At 47.9% G+C, this 20,217-nt stretch overlaps 1 protein-coding gene across 5 annotated transcripts in view; it reads right to left on the bottom strand.

Annotated features, from left to right (window-relative positions):
* Positions 1–20,217, bottom strand: part of ATXN7L1 (ataxin 7 like 1) — a 236,001-nt gene that overhangs the window by 164,237 nt on the left and 51,547 nt on the right. For all 5 annotated transcript variants that reach the window (XM_053673179.1, XM_053673181.1, XM_053673180.1 and 2 more), the window contains exon 3: positions 3,868–3,972. In XM_053673179.1, the coding sequence (XP_053529154.1) occupies positions 3,868–3,972 (105 nt within the window). The remainder of the gene's footprint in view (positions 1–3,867; positions 3,973–20,217) is intronic.

The following is a 20,217-nucleotide window of genomic DNA, read 5'->3' as shown; positions in this document are numbered from 1 at the left end:
TGGCCCCTGGACAGTGTCCCTCCCACTGCACTGCAGCTCTGCTTCATGATGATTCTGGGTGTTGGGAAGGCAGAGTTGAAAAGGCCCATCCCTGGTCCTGAGAGGTTCCTGGAAGCTGGCAGATGTCTGAGACAGTCCGCAGGCAACTGAAGTGTATGGCCGGGGGTGGGAAATGGCACAGGAGAACAGAGCTCTATGGGGCAAAGGGAAGAAAGGCGCCATGGGGAGAAGAGGGGAGGAAATGTGCCCATGCTCTAAGTGTATTTGTAAGAAGGTGCCTTACATCTGTAAGGCAGATGGACTCCATGAGGCAAGCAGAGGACTCGTTTTGTAGACAAGATGGAGAGACAGGAGGCGACCTGCCTACACAGGTTAATGAGAAGTCATGTGAATTGCTTTATCTGCTGTAAAGCCCATGTTTTCTCCAGTACAACAAACCTCAAATGCTGTTCTACAAGGGCCTGGCAGGTTGGGAGGGAAGTAGGAGGCCAGGCAGGTCAGGAGTAAGTCAGGTCAAGAGTGGCTCAAGCACCCATGCCAAGTTCAACTCCGATGGGTCTGCTCTGTATATATATTTGTAGACTGGGGTTCCACGTGAGATTCTATTTAACAAAAGCTCTGCAGCTAACAAAAATAAGTTTGAAGCCCTATACTACGTATGAAGTGGTACCTGGCAGATGAATGCGTCAGGCCTCAGAGTTCAGGCAGGGCAGGGACAGCACGTGGTCTCTGCAGACAGGCGGGGGGACAATGACTAGCAAGAAGGTAAAGCATGCACTGCCCTGACTCTGGAGAGAGTGCTGCTAGTGTTCAAAATCAGGCTCTGCACCTGCCTAGCTTTGAGACCTGGGGCAAGGCATTCTTAAGCCTTAGCTTCCTCAAGTTCAAAATGGGATCATATTGGTCTTACCTCTGAGGGCTGTTGAGAAGAATATGTGCTCAGAGATATGGAGAGCACTTAGCACAGTGCCTGGCACTTAGAACAATGACATTCTTATTTGCTTGTTGAAACTAGTGAGACTAAAACAGCAAAGAAAGAACTATCATGAAGCTACAGGAGGAATTCTTAGGGTGACTAAGATATCCTCATTGCCCCCAAAGCGTTGCCATGGCTCTGAGCTCTGCCTTGAATTGTCCTGGCCTTGGTAAACATGGGCTGTGAATCAACAGGACACACACCTGAACGACACCATCGCTGCTTGTCAGCTGGTTCAGCAAGAAGCTCAAGGGAGATTGGGCTTTGGATGATAAGGTCAGAAACCCAGACCCCCAAACTAATTTACTGCCACTGCTCAGAGCAGATGCCACAGAACACTTGGCTCTTCCCCTAAGCTCCATTTAGCTCTTGTCCCAAAAGGCCTAGGAGAGAGGAAGGCACAGGTGTCAGCCAAGCCACGCCCTAGACAGGGGTGTCCAACCTTTTGGCGTCTCTGGGCCACACTGGAAGAAAAGTTGTCTTGGGCCACACATTAGATACACAGACACTAACACAAACGCTCACGAAAGCTGATGAGCTAAAAAAAGGTAATAAGTAAATTTACGTTTTTGTGTTGTGCCACATTTGTATTTGCCCTGGGCCACGGGATGGACACTGCCGTGCAGAGAGGCCTTCTTCACTGGCTGGGTGGGGCCTTGCCTTGGACAGAATTCTGCAGGGCACACTGGGGTTCTGGGTCCCTGTCAGGCTTCTTCCATCAAAGACTGTCACTTAATTAAGTTTCCGGGGAAGATTATAATGGCTTACAGGGTTTCTGTCTGCCCTGTTTGCCGCTATATCCCAGTGCCCAGAACAGCAGCACATCCCTATGAGTGAATGTGTGATGATTCCATTCAGGGTGATCTGGCCTCCGCATTTTCATAGACACACAAAAGCAAGTGGCCACAGAGTTTCCAGGGTCATTCAACAACCAACTAGCTGTGTGCGATCTTCTCTTTCCTGCTCTGCTCTTGATCCCACCTGTCACCTTCGCTGGTGGCACCACCACTGAGTCTCTGACAGTGCCCCTCTTAAGAAGTTTGATCTTTTCTCTCTTCCCGGCAGAAGGGAAGGTCATTTGCTACACAGCACTGAGCAAGAAGGTCAGCTCGTGCCAAGCACACGACTTGTTCCTCTCATGCTCACTCTGCCAGACACAACAATGTTAGCACTAGAAACGCCCACAAAAGTCATTGCTTTTGGAAGAGAAGAGAAAACCAAAGCCTTGAGACGTTAAACAAGGAGTCCAAGGTCACTAAGCTGTCTGCAGGACGGTCAGGAGACTTGGCCTCTAAACAGAGCTCTTTGCAGAACACTTTTAGGGCTCTCTCTCTGCCTGTGCAGTTCAGAATGGGTTGGAAAGTACCCCTAAAGCTTGGATTTTCTTTCTGCATATTAGAAACACAAAATGTACCTTAGTATATACACAGATATATATGGTTGATATACATCAACCACAGGGCCACATATTCATAAATGATATTAGGATATACAAAAACTACTGCCATCCCCTGGAATCCATGGGGGTTAGTTCCAGGACCCCACCCCACCCCTCCGAGTCCCTAGATACCAAAACCCTCAGATCCTCACAGCCTTTACACAAAATGGTGTTCAACAATGCACACAGTTGGCCCTTTGCGTCCATGGATTCCCAACGACTGACTGAAACTATGTACCATTTCCAATTTGCAGTTGGTTGAACCCACGAATTTGAAACCCATGAATATAGAGGACCAACGGTATAGTTATTGAAAAAACTCACTTATAAGTATATCTGCACAGTTCAAACCTGTGTTGTTCAAGGGTCAACTGCATTCTATAGTCCCAAATACATTAACTGGACAGCTTACGTGAGCTCAATGCCCTTTATTTTACACCGATGTTATAGAATAGCGACAGCGGAAGGGGTAGAGAAGTGAGAAATTCCACGTGTGAGAAGGGGGCAGCACGTGGTTTACAAAAGCGTATTCGACGTTATAATTGCTTTGATTTATTTTAAGGTGCAATATTTAATGTGCTTTGAAATTTAACACTAAAGGAGGGCACTCGGATTTGATGTTCGCCAAAAGGGAGTGTGGCTTAAATAAAAAGATCGGGACATACTGTTCTGGAACGGAACAGCAGCAGCCTATCGCAGCTTTGGAAACCATCAGGTCCAATGCCTCCTTTAAAGATAAGAAAACGTCCACCCAGAGAGGTTAAGTAACTTCCTATCTCAGGTAAACAGCTATTTATTTGTTCCTGAGGGGAACGGCCCGTGTGGGCTTTATCTGTGGTATGTTCGTGGCACCTACATTGAAGGGGAGTCCAAGGTTTGCTGTTGGCCAGCTAAGGGAATTTATTACACCAAGGACATACAAATACAGACGGAAAGCAAATTCCCAAACACATCTGAATTTTTTTTTTAGCAAGGAGGATTCTCAGAAATGGAAAGGCTGCACCTGAGGCTTTACATACAAGGCATCTCCTCGGGGCAGCACTCCAGTGGCCCCCACAGGGCCTACCCTTGACTTCCGCCCCCTGTTTGTGTAGACCCTGGAGACTGTCTGGCCCTCTCGTTCTGGGGAACAAAATGTTAGGCTGCAGGAGTGACTCCTTAATCCATAGCTCTTCCCTCCCCTTTGTCACCTGCAGAGGCCACTGAAAGGCTGGGCGAATGGTTTCTATCTAGTCCCATTTGCCTAAAGAAGTTGCAGGTCTTATTTGTTCTGATAGGACTGAGCATTTCAGCAGAAGGACTACAGATCCTAAAATAGTTGTCCTGAGAGCAGAGGCAGAGCCCCGGGAAGAATTAGCCCACAGCCTTGGGCTAAGACAGACACAAGGCCAGACCTCGTCTGGGAGCCAAAGGGGCGGCGATACTCCGCGAGCGGCTGCAGGAGTCCACTTACCGCAGTGCGACTGGAAAACCTGTGGCTTGACGACCTGATTACAGGCACTGCACACTACGAGATAGAAGTCGTCATGTGCTGGATAATGGCCAAATAAATGCATATCTGTGGGGGAAATGAAAACAGGTGTTTTTGAAAAAGCAATTAAGTCTCAGAAGGTGTATAGTTTCCTCTTGGAGTTTCCTCAAGGACAGTTTTTCAAACGAGACATGCAGAAAGCAATAATCTTCACTAAAGGGAACGTGGTTAGTCATAATGCAGCTCCCCAACTCTCAGAGAAGCAATCGCCTCAGAGAATACCTCCTCATTTCACTCTTGGAAATGGATGGTTGCTGCTGCTGCTGCTGCCGCTGCTGCTGGTTTAGTCGCTGGTGCTGGGGCTGCTCTGAGTTGCATGCTATGGGGAAGTAGCCTGTTCTGAGAGATGGTGTATTAGCCAATGAGGCACAAGTTGTTTTTAAAGGGGGCCTCTGCCAAACCCATTCTGACTTAAGCAGAGGTCTCTCAAGTGAGTGAGTGGGTGAGGGGCCCTGGGGAGAGAAAGAGGAGTCATCCTGGCCTCAGAAGTTGCCTATGTTTCGCCATCATGTGAGGGAGATCTTGAGGCAAAAGGAATCCTCAGAATAAGAGACTTGATTGCTGCCACCATTATGCATTATTCATTTGACTAATATTTACCAAGTGTCTAAGTGTGCTGGGTACCACACTAGATGCTGGGGATAAGTGGTGAACAAGAACGAGGGCCCTGCTCTCTTGGTGCTTACAGTGAGGAGGGAACATTAAATAGATAATCACACAAGTCATTTGGTTGTGATTGTGGTGCATGCTAAGGAGATGTGCAGGGCCCCACAACAGCATGTGGACCTCATCTGAGGTGCTGGAAAGACTCCCCAGAGGAGCAGCTATGTCAGCTGAGACATCAGGACGAGGAGGGGTTAGATAAACAAAGGGCCAGGGGAGGAAGAGAAAAGCCCCAAGCCTGCCAAGGAAGGAAGTCTATGTCAGAGGAACCTCTTGGCTGGGGCAGAAGAATGAGGGGAGACCCCAAAAGACATGAGCCTTGTAGATCAAGGTAAGGATTTTTGAACCTGGTTTTAAGAACAATGGGAACCAAGTGAAGGTTTTTAACAAAGAAATGACAGGATCAGACATATATTATTATTAGTCATGCAGCCTAAGAGACATGAATGCATATGTCCATACAAAAACTTGTACCTGCAATTCATAGCAGCATTATTTGTAACAGCCAAAAAAGTGAAAACAACCCAAATATTCATCAACTGGGTACATAAAATCTGGCATCATCAGAAAATGGAATACTATTCGGCCATGAGAAGGAATGAAGTACTGATACCTGCTACAACATGGGTGAATCTTTAAAAAAAATTTTTTTTTGTAGAGGGTTTAGATTTTATTTTCTTATTTTTAAAGAGCAGAGAAGGGAGGGAGCAAAAGAGGGAGAGAAACACAGATGTGTGAGACATATCGGTTCATTGCAGGCCAGCCTACAACCTAGGCATATGTCCTGACTGGGAATTGAACTGGTGAACTTTAGGTTTCCAGGCTAGCACTCAATCCCCTAAGCCACACCATCCAGGGCAACATGGGTAAATCCTGCAAACATTATGCAAAGTGAAAGAGGCCAGACACAAGTGGCCACATATTGAATGATTCCATTTATATGCAATGTCCAAAATAGACAAAGCTATGGAGACAAAAACTAGATTAGTGTTTGCCTGTGGCTGGGGGGCCAAGAGGCCAGGGGGAATTAAATAGTGACTGCTAAAAGGCGCAGGGTTTCTTCTGGGGGTGATAAAATGTTCTAAGATTGATAGAAGTGATGGTTACACAATACTGTGAATATACTATAAACCACTGAATAATACACTTTAAATGGATGAATGGTATGGCATGTGAAAAAAAGTCAAATGAGAGAGAGCGAGAGCAAGTGCAGTTCTGAAGAAACAGCTGGTCACATCTCCTTGTGCACCACTGGGTGGAGGCAGAGCCCTGGAGGCAGCTGGGCCTATTACTTCTTAGCCCAGTGGCTGTAGAGACATTTCAGCTCTGAGAGCAAGGTGCTCATAACCATGGACAGAGCTGACAAACGAATTAAGATGGTGTATGCATGCAAATGCTTTGCCACAACGCCCCTGAACAACCTTCTCCCAAACTCCCTGAGCCCTCCTTTTCTAGACACAACTGGTGTCTTTAACAAAAACCACCAAACACAATGGCTCCCTCAGTTGCAGTGCTAGGCCACAGGGAAGAGCTGAGTTCCTCATGATAATGGGGATGGCTCGTTTATAACCAAGCAAATGCTTTAATGGAGGCATGCATGGCTCTGTGTTCTCTACTCAGCGCAGCCAGCCCTGCTTCTTAGAGGGAGGTGGGATTGACATGTATCATATGCAAGAAGCTGAGACCACCACGGCCCTGGAGGAGATGTGTTACTAGAAGGGTGAGACCAGCTCTCACTGCCGGGTCCTTCTCGGGTTTCAGGCGTGTGAGGATGTGGCTTGCTGCCACAGTGCATGATGGGGCAGGGCTGGGCACTAGGGTGCACTGAATTTCTAACTGGTCTGTGGCCCTGGGCGAGGCGGGTTATTTCCCCCTCTAGGACTCGCCTCTGTTTCCACTTCTGACTAAGACTTCTTCCGGGAAGGGAGCACTATTAGTCAGCGCCGGAAGGGTGGGGAGGGCTGTGGAAACAGAGGCTGAGAGCGAATGAGCTGTGACAAGAGTCCTGAAGCGTGACAAGGCCCCTGCCCGGCCCACCCAGCGTGTCAGGGGCCCTCGGTTCAGAACCTCACAGCACGGAGAGGATGCCTCTCGCTTCTTAACTGCTGTTACCCTCCTGTTTTACTTTTTATTTACAGGTTATTTTTATAACATACATTTTTTAAAATAACAAAAGTGATCCGTGTTCTTTAAAGATACATTTGAAAATACAAAAAAGCCAGGAAAGAAATAATAAAAAATCCCTGGCAACCTTTATTAACATCTTGCATCTTGTTTAGATTTAGTCACCTTTTATATCCAGGACCACGTGAAACCAGGAACTGGCAAGGGCTAAGGCACTTATTTATTCAACGAACATTTACTAAGCTGCCTTATACCCTTTCTGCAATAGATCAAGCTCTAAAGGAATAACATAAATTCATTAATTAAAAAAACAAGCATTAACAATAGTTTCTTGAGCACCTACTCTGTGCCAAAAGCTGTGCCAAAGAGCTGGAAGCTGAGACCAGACACTACAGGGTGTGGGGAGTGTGTGTGTACCTTTGCTATACATGCCAGATGACCTTGGAGGCCTCTCAGGAGTCCACCTGATGTCCCACTGTTCCTGTATTTTTTCAGAAATCTGCAGAGCCTCCACCTCCATGGCCTCATAAACCTCTCTCTCACACCAGGAGTTGAGGGTAAAGGGTAGGCCAGCCAGAGACTGGCCACCTAGGGGTGTGTTCCTCTCCAGGTCCTTCACGCCACTGGGACTTTTCTCGATTTCCTCTAAGGCAGATTCAACTCTGCACGTGTCTGCTCAGAGCATGTCTTCCATGGAAAGTGAGGGAACCTGCTTGCCTACTTGATTATTCCTCATTGGAGCGACCTCAGAACCTCCTCTATAGGCAGCTGGTTCTGAGAGCCAGGCAGATGGGGAGCAAGAAGGGCAGGAGACCACCGCTTCAGGTGGGTAGGCGATCATGGTCAGTGCCTTTTGCTTGGGGATGAGGGGATAGGAAGCAGTGAAAACTAGTATACCCAACACAATGCTAGGTAGCCTATTAATTAATTCTTTCTCTTTGTCTCAGTTTACCACCCAAATAAAACATTCAGGGCACAGTGAAAAATAAAAACAGTGGTTTGTTGAGATAGGCTTGTACCAGCTTGGGAGAGTCAACTGTGCATGTCTGTTCCCAACTCGTTCAGCAGTGATCATGGTGGTGGCTTGAATCAGCCATCTGGGAGTATTTACACCATGGAAATGGGCAAACAACACAAAGCAGGTCTTTCTTTTAGAGAACTGTCTGTTAAACATTTGCCAGTGCACTACTGAATAAAGATGGCAAAAAGAGGGAAAGCGAAAGCACCTGTAATGACACCACCTAGGGATAACCACTACTGACATAGGAACATACATCCCTCTAGACTGTTATGTAATAACATTACATTAGTTAATTCTCATGATTAACCTATGAAGTTACCATCATCACCACTTTCCAGGCAAGAAAACACAAGTAAAGTAATTTGCTTGAGATCCACAGCAGCAATTTGTAAAGTAGGATGAGATTCCAGGACACTGACTCTGAAGCCAACACTCTCTCAAGTTATCAACTCAGCACGGCAGCCTCGGCCTGCTCCACACAGCATCTGAGGTGCCTGCAGGCCTTCGGCGGCTCTCGCAGCTTCCCCAAACACTGCCCCACACCCCTCCCTCTCTCTTCTCCCAGAAGGCAGGGGAGGGAGGGAGAGAGGGGACCAAGCTCAGCTGTGATGGAAGAAGAGACAACACTGAGGACAACGGAACAGTTTCTATGAAAGTAAGATAACTCTGATCTCCCATGTAGCTGGTTAACAGTTTTGTAAGTCAGCACTGAAAAGGAAATGGACAGAATGGGAGTAGCATTTTATTCAAGATAAACAGCTTTCTGAGGGGTACACTTTGGACAAAGCCATGTGTATGTACAAACTTTAGTTTACAGCCAGGATTCACTTTTTGAAAGTGGCTGAAGTGAAGGAAAAGGCAGCATCCCCAATTCACTACTTGTATAGGACCTGATTCTACGATGGGAAGACAGCTGGTTTTGTGGGTTTAGAATCAAATGAGATGCTGTGCACTTTTGAATTTTCCTCTGGGCACCTTCCAAAGCTTGAGACTGACATTATGAAGCCACAACTGGTGAGAGCTCAAAAGATGAAAAACTTAAGAAAGAGTGAATGAGGACTGATTCCTTCTTTTTGCAAGTGGGGATGCCAAGTAAGGTACAGGCTGCAAGGAGACGCTGCCAGCCACGGGCCTGCGGCGGCGGCGGCGGTCGAGCAGCAAGCACACCACCCGCCGGGGGTACCTGTGCTTGCCGTGGGAAAGAACGCGAAACATACAACTTCGGGTTTCAGTTACTTGCAAAAAAAGGAAAGCCCTGGAAAATGGCTTGCTTTCCCTAAAAGTCTTTTCCAGAGTTGTGAAACCACCTCAGTTGCTATAGGAATTATAAAAATGTCAAGGTAGTAATACCCTATTACAGCAACAATTTCATTTCATTTTAAAATTATGCTTCCCTTTTTAACTGACTCTACAAAATATAGAAATAAAAAAGTCGAGATTGTATTTATGTAATTTCAACACTCCGGGCCCTTTTCAGGAAGGCAAATGTGAGTCCTGCTTGAAATGGAAGCCTTTGCCCGTTGCAGGGGGGGTGGGGGGGCATCACTGGCACAGACGTTGGTAGACGCTAAGGACGTGACAGCCCTGTGACGACAGCCAGGGAGCCGGGTGTTACCGGACTTCCTTGGAAAACCACCAAAAAGATGAGCTGGCCACTGGCAGCGGTTTTGATTTGCGGGCTTCCACTTACATAAACTCAGGCGTGGGAAATTACTGGGAAGAACAGTCACAGTGTTTCAAGGACACACACGACCGCCTCCCAGCAGATTCGAATCTGGACACAGAATGACACCTACAGAAATGACGTGTGTCACATCCGAAGGAGTGCCTCTCACACTGGAAGAGGCTGGTCTTAAGTCTTCCCTTCCCTCATTAATCTTAATATGCTCATTATACAGTTTTTATTAATTGGTCTTTTCTCTCTGCTAGTGGAGTTTTCGGCTGCATTTTAACCACTTATGTCAAATGGAAAGCTTGAGGGGATATAAAAAAACATTTCTCCTTTGCTCTGACAGGGTGATTCTACTTGTTCCCCAACCCCAAGTCTTCAGTTCATAGAACAAAACCACCTGGGGTCTTCAAAGCAGTGACATCAGACCTGACAGAATGTTCAACTCCCCTCTGGGAAAATTTTTTAAAAAGGCAGCCACTTTCCATTTTCCAGATTTCCGAACACCCAGGGCCTGACTGCGAGGGCTTCAAAACCAGAAACTGAAACGCGGGACTGGAGAAGCAAGCAGTGCGTGAGCACTGCAGCATCATCAGTGAGGGCGGCGGGCAAGTGTGTGTGGGGGGCAGCAGCACCGAGCCTTTCTCCTCATACAAACCTGGGACTAAAAAGGGCCCCTGCCTCCTCTTGCTGTGGCTGGGCTGCAAATCGCCCCCTCGCAAGGCTGGAGCCAGGAGCTGGGCCTGGTGGCAGGTGGAAGCTCCCCATTGTGCTGCACTAACCAAATCCCTCCTGATCCCCAACCCAACCAGCCCACACGGCCACGCGAGACCGCACGGTCCCTCCTTCCTCAGTAGGGCCTTTACAGACAGCATTCCCCGTCTACTGAGGCAGCGGGGGAGGGGTGTTCTCTCAGGCCTGTGCCACAGGTCAGCCCCTCTCACCAGCCTTTCCTCTGGCCTCCACGACACCTAACAGAAATCTCATCCTGCAGCCCAAGGAGAGAAGACAGGTGATCCCGGGAGGTGGCTGTGGCCCAGAGTTTACAGCAAAAACTATGAGTCGTGGGCCTTGTACAAAGCAGGGCCTGAGACCTGGGCCCTGGAGTCAGGCAGCTGAGTTGAAATCCTGACTCTGCTGTTTGGTGTCATAATCAATCCACTGTAAGCTTGTGTTTCCTCATTGGGAATTAAATGACTTCTATAAAGAGTACGGTACACAGTAAGGATGGAAAAAATACAGTGGATTATCATGTATGGCTTTCTTCCTGTCTCTTCCACTCATCTGGGAAGCCTTCTTAGACTGGCCCAGAGCAGAGGCAGAACTCCCTGCATGCCACCCCCCAACACACACACACACACACACACACACACACACACGTGCACGCGCGCGTGCGACCACAGCTTTCCTAATGCGATAGTAGGGTGATTGGTTTACACCGCTCTCACCAGACTGGGATCTTCCTGAAGACAGGAGTCACAGGAACCATGACTTCGTATTTTCAGTCTGCCCGTCTGGCACATGGTAGCTGCCTAATAAACGAAGTTCTCAAACTGATTTGCTTTTGAGGCTCCTTAATTTTCTTTTCTTTCACAGGGGGAAGATATAAATGATTAAAAAATTGCCCTAACATCCATATTATTATCTAAGATGACAAGGTCAATAATTGTGTCTATTTGTTCACTCTCTGAGAAAAGGGCTATGTGAATCTGAGAAGGAGGCACACTCCAGATGGGCCACCTCAGTGAAGTGGTTAAACCCTGCTCTCACCATGCTGAGCTCACGAAGGTTGTCTCCTTTCTCCTTCGGCACACGCAGCCACTCCACGCCCCATGCCCTGCAATGGCCTCTCGGAGCCAGTGTGTGGGGTGGGCTTAGGGGTGTTTTCTGGGTGTTCCTTCTGGTCCCATTTCCTGCTTCTTCACCCTGAGGCTGCAGGGTGTTTTGAACATCAAGACAGTGAGTCCTGCAGAGCCTGAAAAATCTAGACTTCGCCCTCCCTCCCTGGTTTAGCTGTGTCCTGGCTCAGCCCAGGACACACTCAGTGATCTGAGTCCAGCCTGGTGGAGGATCTGGCTGGCTGGCTGTGCAGTGATATCCCTGGCAGCCAAGAGAATCATTTTACAAAGGGCTCTCCTTTGCTATGCCCGGCTTAGGCAACAATGCCAACAATTTATCCCTAAAACTGTTCCTGGGGATGTAAACTTATACCTGATTCTCTCTCTCAAGCAGCTGCAGGAGAGCCAGGCTCCTCCCTCACCAGTCATATACATCCTTGTCCAACACTGCAGCCAGGTCAGCTGGTAGCTTCTGGCCCGACACCCCCACCTCTGGCCCTCTGGACAGATGAGAAACAAGTAACCACTTTGGCAGGTTTCTGAGTCCTGAGAAGGTATCCTAGTGAAGTTATTTTTACAGCAAGGGTTGTCTGGGCTTAGAGATCAGCTGTACGGACAGGACAGCCCATACATGCTCACCACATTGGCCCCAGTGCCCTAGGCCACCAGGGGAAATTTCTGTGTAGAGGACAAGAACAGGGACAGCATTTGCAACCAAGGACTTGTGCAGTTCACTGTGACTCAGTTACAGAGAAGAAAGGCATCAACCCAGTGGGGGAAATTCTAGTCCCTTCCTCGGGCTTCCTGCCTGGTGGTACTTGAAGGGCAGGTAAGTAGAGACCACTCTGGGTCACCAGAGTCATCACCAGACTCCCTTGCCACTCAGGGTCTCCCACCGGGGTCACTTAAATGTTTAAGCGTTCAGTTAAATGTTTATGCCCACATTACCTCGAACTTGAGGACTACGGTTTAGATAATATTTGTTTTCACAATATCACTAGGCCTCCGTGTGCACTTTTTCTCAACGCTTCTTCAGTAGGCCTTGCTTTGTTTCCTTGGGACAGGCTTTTCCCACTGTGAGCCTCACTGTGTGAGGCCAGCTTCCGGTCGATTCTGGGGCGACCTGCCACCCCGGGTCATCTCTTGGGTCCATCTGTGATGCATTCCTTCTCCAGCCCCACTCACAGAGATCTCTGTGAGGTGGAGGCAGGCACCATATTTCAGGGAATAGGGCAGTGGGTTGAGGAGGTCATGACCCACATATGATGCTTTTCTCTGCAAGAAATGTTATGATCGAAGAGAATTTTCAGACTGAATGGAGCAATGATGCTGAGAACAGCTGAAATGGGTCAAGGGGAATCGGTGGGACCTCTGGTGTCTTTTCATGTAGGACAGTCCCCTTTCCTGCTGTGGCAATCTGACTCAGTCTGGAGGATGGGCTAACGGATCCCTTAGTTCCTTTGTGGCTCTTCATTTATGAAGACTGGTCCAACAGGGAGGGTGTCAGGAGAAGAATGAGCAAGAGGAGAGGAAGGGGAGGATACCATATCCTTGTTACAAACATCACAAGGTCTGAGTGGTTTATTCTTAAGAGGAGTTAGTGAAGGCCATCTATCTCTATTTCATCTATCATCATCTATGTCTCAGCTACTGCATCTCATGTATCACTTCTAACCTCATCTATCATCTCCATCTATTTATAGGTACCTATCGCATCTATCTCACCTATGATCTAGCTCCATCATCTCTACCAGTCATCTATTTTGATCTACCTATTCTATATATGCTATCATATCTATTATCTCAGCCACCTATTATCTACCTCTCACCCTTATCTAATATTATATCTCTACTCACCTATTATCTGCTTCTATCATCTTTCTATCTCATCAATCATACCCACCTCACCTACCACCTATCCATATCTATCAATTATATTCATCTATCATCTATCTCTATCATCACTATCAATCATCTATCTTCATATATTCTATCTGTCACATCTGTCTTTATCTCATCTACCATCTATCAGTTACATCTATTTCATCTATCTCACTTATCTCCAGCCATCAAACATCTCTCTTGCTCTATCCTATATGTTTATTATACCTATCTCTATTTCCTCTACATCGTCTATCTATCTATATCATCTGTTGATCACATATATCTACTATATTTATCTGTCTCTACCTCATCTATTAATCATCTACCTGCCTATCATCTAACATCTGTATGTCTTTTCCCCACCCTTCCTCATCTCTCTGCCTAGCAGAGGAAGCACCACAGTTCTTGAGCACCGTCATTCTGAGGTGAACTTAACTCAGTCTCAACCAGTTTTATTGCTACACCAACTGCTACACTTCCTGGTGACCAGGGTGATACAGCTTTACAAAATTAAACACAAATTTAAAAAGAAGAGAAGAAAAAAAGAAAGCTAGACAACAGTAAAAAATATTAGTTGGTGTTCAAAGGCTAATTATGAACGAAGCAAGAGGAAGGACCAAGCCTCCTGCACGGCTTCCTCTTCCCCACACCGGTGCAATTCTGTTCATGCAGTAGGAGCTAAGCAGACGCCTCAGTCAAAGTTCCTGGAGGCAGCTGAATTCAGCCTTCTCTCTGAAACAGACTTTAGACTTAAAAAACAGTGGCTCTGAGGCTTACTAAAGAACTTGATGTCCACCGTCTGGCTTCTTGAGATTCACGGGCCAAAAGGCTTTCATTCCGTATGGATGGAAACAAGACGCAGAGCCCAGGCAAAGGCATGGGGTAGGGCTGGGGTAGCCAGCTGTCTGTGGGAGTCCAACCGTGTGTACTGAAGGCTTTCACAGTGCTCCCAAGACCAGGACAATGAGAGAAGCATGTCCCCTTAGGCCTTCTGGCACTGTTTACAGACTTGAATTTAGAAAAGGACTGAGGGGCCAGGCAGCATCTACCACTGAGATTGCTTAGATAACAGGTTGCTGTCAGGCCATACTGAAATAATCCGAGTCCATGAAGAAGTCCTCCAGTTGTACATCATGAGTGTAGGAAACGTGACGTTTTAAAAGGCGCAGGCAGAGGTCTTCATGAGACGGCCTCATGGCAGGCCTCAGCTAGCAAGTCACTGCTACTAAAGCCATCCAGAACATGCAGTAGAGACCACAGAAAATGCCACCTGAGAGCACCCCCATCATTTCAGACACACCAACCCCTGCTTAGCTGTGGGCTCCATTAGTGCTCTGCCTGCAGATTCAGGGATGGAGAAGAGGCACACACTCAGAATCTGTCAGACTGTGGCCAGAACAACAAGCGGTCCCAATACCTGGTGGTCTCGATGAGTCCACAGAAGTGGTAAGCTGATTCCTATTCAGAGGGCCTAAGGCAAGAGATCCTTGCATCCTGTGGCATTGCCAGTGGCTTGTAGCACAAAACAGAGTTGGCTCTGGCTGTGGTTTACCTGTAACTGGCAGTGACTGCGACATTTTTTTCCCCAGAGGGCGTTTGTTAAGGCAGTGGAGCTCCTGCAAGTGCCCTTAGACATTACAACGATCACCCATACGGTGCTGCCACAGGTAAACGGGCCATGTGGCTCTGCTACAAGATGGGTCCACTTGGCACAGCCAGAGGGCAGTGGCAAGAACTGCTTAACATCCCTGGGAATCAGTGTCCAAAGCACTCGAGCTATTGGGACAGCCAGACTGTGGGAATTGGTTGACAGATGTCCCAGGCATTCTCTGAGGAAAGGGCTGCTTACAGGGAGGACAGAGCCACTCCCGGTGGACCCGTCACTGCACCAATGCTCATGAAAAACAGAAACGTACCTTTGTTCTAAGAGAACAGAAAGAAGTACTCGAGCATCTCATCACATCCAGGCTTCTCAAAACAGTCACACACACCTGGTAACTACTAGGGTGGGCTGGTGCTGAAAGCCAGCAGCTTTCTGAGCTCAGAAGCCCAGGAAGAAAAAAGGCACCATGAGAGGATTACAGAAAGCTGTTTTAAGGTAATGGAAAAATAGGATCGATCAGCTGGAGGAGAAAAATCACAGGGCCTTCAATCACAAATCAAGCATGAAGCTAGTTCTGTGCCCGAGGAGAAAAGGGAGACTCGGAGAAGTTCAGGGGCTCTGGGATCTGGCCATACCCCTGGGCACCTTCCCCCACGTCCGCCCCCACCGCTCCTCCTTCCTTACCCTCCCTCCACAATCACCAGAAGTCCTACACATTCTTCCAGGTCAGCTTTAGTGGCACGTCCTCCAGGGGTCTGTCTCCGAGTCCCACAGAGGCAATTAACCCTTTCTCTGCATTTGCACAGCCCTCTGTATTTACTGCTACATTTTGCCCACTCCACCTGGTGTTTACGGTTAGTGGTAGATCTGCCTGCCTTCCTCATTTGTACACCAGTGCTTCACATATGGATTCAGACATTTAGCAGTCAAAAAATTAAGAGGGCCAGAAGCATGCTCAAATGTTTAAAAGAGCACAAATGCACCAAACCTGCCTTATTTTGGATTAAGAACCACCCAGCTTTAACTGCAGGGTACTGGGATTAGCAACAAATTTCCACTCTGCCTGTAGCTGGCTGTGCAACAATGGGCAAGCCACAGACCCTTGCTGAAGCTGCCTTTCCTCTGCCGGAAGACAGTGGTTGTACTTCCCCAAAGTCTGCTGCAAGGGTTAAGTGAGGTAACTTATGCCCATGCCATCTCAGGGGCGCCTCATTAAGCGCCCATGGGGTTGAACTAAATTTTAGCCTGAACTGGCCAAGGCAAAATACAAAGAGCCTCCGCTGAACCCTTTTACAGAGGCTTTTAATGAAGCTTCTGGAGTCAGACTCCTAAATTTAAATCCTGGTACCACCTCCTCGGGAAATTCTCGGGGCTTCAGTCTCTTCATCTGCAAAATGGGGATGGTAATAATAGGGAAGTTGTCAGGATGAGGTGGGGGTAACACATCTGATGTCTGGTACTTGAGAAGCTCTCAATAAATGTTAGCTATTATTAGGATTTAGAATCAGATTTTGCATGGAGGGACTTTAAAAAGAGACAACAACCCTGTTTCACTGGAGCAAAACAGTGAGTGCTGAGAAACAAACAAATCATTGTTAAAACCCACCAGACCTTGAACTTTCGGTTCACCACAGGGCTGAGTGAGCAGTAGATGAGGGCTTCTCAAACTGAATTCTACCTGTAATTTGGTGGCCAAGTGTAGATGCTGGAGCTTATCCCAGATCTGCGAAATGAGATTCTTTGAGGGTGGAGTTCAGGAGGACACATTTTTAACAAGCTCACCAAGGGATGTGACAACTCCTAAAATTGTCCGATCAAGGCAACTATTAACATGGAGACACCTGGTCACTCGACACCACTGGTACATCCCTGTGTTAGTCTGGAGATAATGGGACCTCTTGCTGGTAAAAAGATTCTGTTAGCCAAGGGGGAATGTTCTGTACAAGTAGGGGTGTCACTGTGGTCCCCCCGGCATGTGGTTTGGTGTGCCCCTCTTAGGTACCTCCACTTATCAACTCTCTGGATCTGTGGGTGGGAAACACAGTGCAGCGGTGAGCTGGAGCCCATGGGAACCCACTCCCTCATCAGAGCCAACTGCGTGCCTTCCTTCCCAGCCCCACATTTAGCAACTCCATGTTGGTCGTTTGAAACTCACCATGATGGGAGTATTTATATCTTAGAAATCAGCAAATGCTACAAATTAGGGCTTTTAAATTTGTGCAGAGAGCCAGTATACCAGCACACCACTGGTTCTCATCCATAATAAAGTTTGGAGCCCAACTCTGTGGAACATGGTCCAAAGCACTATACTTAGATCTTTGGATGGTTTGGGGCCATTTAAAGCCTGGTTTCTGAAAATCTACCTAAAATATGATGCTAGTGGCATTCTGGTATTTTAGTCCTTATGGCTTGGCTCAGGAGAAAACCTCCTTTGTGCTCTGTGGTCGCTCCCTAAACCGCAGCACTGGGCTGGCCATCTAGCAAACTGCAGTCTTGATACCCAAGTAGAATGGGGTCCGGATGCTTCGGGGCCAATCCTCAGCACCACTAGAAAAACAGCTCTGATCTCCTGAGGGCTGCCCCGTGGCCTTCATATCTGCAGGAAACTAATCGACAAGTGCAGAGAGGGCTGAGGTTCTACAATAAATCTCTCCATCCTGAGAGCAGGGTTCAGGCGCAGCGTTGGCCCAGCTGAGCTTCAGCCCCAGTCCCCAGTCCCCAGTCTGCTGTTCGGATACCTCAGCTGCCTTTCAAAAGGTAACCCACTAAGAGCCATAAACCCTGCAGCCAGCCCTGTTCAGCCGATACGCTGGGGAAACACACGCTTTTCCTTTGAATTCCTCCACTCAGCAGTCAGGTGAGCCAGAGATGATTCAATCCAATTTCTCAGTGAATCCTACTATGCTCTGGAAGGACACGGTTTGAAGAATCTATTTTTGTGCTTTTATTTACTTAAGGTCTGCCTGCCTGGGGAAGCTTTTTCAGAGTACCATCAAACTGCCTCTCACTTACCAGAAAAAAAGGTTCCACCTTCCTGGAATACTACCAGCAGCAGCCCAACCGCTTGGCCTTTACTTTTGGTCCCTGCAGTCTTGCCCCACCTCCACCCCCTTTCCCTAACCTCCTTAGCAAAATGCTGTGTGCAGTCATGGGGAGAGCAGTTTTAGGAAGATGTTTCCCCAAGGGACTGTGGCTCTGGACCCTTGATTCCCAGCAGCAAGGGGCTCCCTCCAGCACCTGGCATAGCTTTTCCCATCCAAGGTTGCCCAAAGTTCACATATTTTTGGTTTTTTTCTGGTTAAAATGCTGTTTTGATCCAGATATACAGCCCATCTCCATGGAGTCTGCCACTGCAATGAGAAGCTTCCAAGTGTAAACTGCTGGCGGCAGGGCTGGGTGCCTTTGGTCAGCCTCATCTGTCTAGAAGGGCTACATGCTCAGAAGACTGAATGTACTCAATGTCCTCAGGCCCTGGGGCTGTCAGTATTGGTAAACTCAGACCTTCTCACAATGCTATTTTCTACCTCTATGTCAAATCTACCCCCTTGGGTCACCATCCAGCCAACTTCAACTTGGAACCTTTACGGAGCCCAGGGCAGGTCGCATGTGGTAGTCTCCACCCACTGTCAATGGCAGGTCACAGAGGGGTCACGGGCAGCTGGAGGCTATGGGTGGAGGCACAGGGCGTACCTGCATGTACACCACAGGGCTTTTTAAGGAACAGCCTGAAAGCTCCTCTTTTTCTCTTTTCTGGCTCCTCCTTAGCTTCCCTGGAACCATGGGCACACCCCACCCCCTCCCAAGATACAGATCCCACCCAGGGGTGGGGAACGTAGAAGGGGCAGCTCCAGCCCTGGTCGTTGTGAAAGGACGGAGCTTTAGCAGTAATTGTGAAGCTTCTGGCGTCTGTCAGGAGCCTGTCCAGACCTGAGACCCCTCTGGCTCCCCAGAGCGCCCCTGCCCTCGCTGGCAAAATGAGGCACTGGGACGGGGTCTGCAGTTTTCTGGACCCCCACTGAGGGTTCAAATCTCCCAAGAGCTTTTAAGGGACAGATTCCTGGGTCCCAGCCAGACTGATTGAATTAGACATTCTGGGAGCGAGTCCTCAAAAATTCTGGAAAAAGCTTTCTAGGTGATTTTGATGCAGCTATTCAACCTGTGCTGGGCTAGACCCCCCAATAGCCCTTCCCATAAAAACATCTATTGCTTTTATACACTTTCTCCCAGTTTTGAACTGGGATGGGGAAGGGAAAACACAGGGGTGAGACTCATATGCACAGTTTGCCTCTCTAGCCAACAGAGATGGGACTATGATATTGTCCCCTTGGACCCAGCTAAGTGGCCACCAGTTTACCCCTAAGGGGGCCTTACAAGGTGAAGGATGGGTGTCACCCAAGTTAAGGTATCAGTGCCCTGCAAATCTCTGATGGACAGGACTTTGGGAACAGGAAGAGGAAGAGCAGCCACAACCCACCTTGTGTCAAGATGAGAATCAGAGTATTTAGGTTCACAGAGAAGAGAAGCACTCTCTTGGGAGATGAATGGAAATGCCCCCACTCTCCCCCTCCCATCCCAGAGGAAATTAGCTTCTCATTCCCACTAACAAACAAGGGGTAGTATTTCAGAAGCAGCCCCATGAAACCATTTGCCAGCCAGTCTGACATTTCTACACACTTATTCCATGTGTTAAGTACCCAGGGGCTGATCTGTGCTACATCCTTAAGGGGAAGGATTTTTAATGAAGTAATATCATTGAAAACAGCCATCAGTCATAGCAGCCAACACTTGTTAAGTATTCACTCCCTGCTAGGCACCATGATAAATGCTTTATTCTGACTGTTTCATTTAATCCTCACAATAGCCCTACAGGATGACAGTATCTCCATTTTATAGATAAGTAGAAACTCAAAGAGGGTAAGCTATTGGCTCCCAGCTTCACAGCTTGAAAACGGAGGAGCCAAAAAGTGAGGCCATGTCTGCTGACTTAACTCCTAGGCCATCTGTCTTCTCCCAAGGAAATGGCAGCTCAGAGAAAAGGCAACGGGTCAGAAGTGACAGGAACTCCAAGGTCAATTAGGAATAAAGACCTGTGGAGTAGCATTTACCAAATGTCCAAGGACTGAGAAAGTACAAAAGAAGCATAAACCCAAGTCCCAGTCCATAATGAGGGCGCAGCTAGGACAACATACACATTTCAAACAATGAACAAGCCAGACAGTAGGATGTCCTGATACAAGAACGGGCTGAACTGTGCCAGACAGTTAGAGAATAAAGTGGAGTGGGAACTGAGTAGCAGAACAGGCAGGCAGGGCCAAAGGAACTGGAGGAAGGAGCAGTGAACGTGGCTGAGGTGGCAAGGAGCTGGCTTTCTGAGGGTGGTTTTTGTAGGCAGGAAAGCAGATGTGGCAGGCCCCTGGTGCTGGAAGGGGAACACTCATGCTTCCCAGACTTGGGAAGTCCTCTGTGTAAG

The sequence above is a fragment of the Artibeus jamaicensis genome, unplaced genomic scaffold, assembly GCF_021234435.1.
Source record: "Artibeus jamaicensis isolate MK-2021 breed Jamaican fruit bat unplaced genomic scaffold, CSHL_Jam_final contig_834, whole genome shotgun sequence".
NCBI lineage: Eukaryota > Metazoa > Chordata > Mammalia > Chiroptera > Phyllostomidae > Artibeus > Artibeus jamaicensis.
Note: the sequence above shows the minus strand (reverse complement) of the source record. Positions and strands in the feature narration are given on the sequence as shown.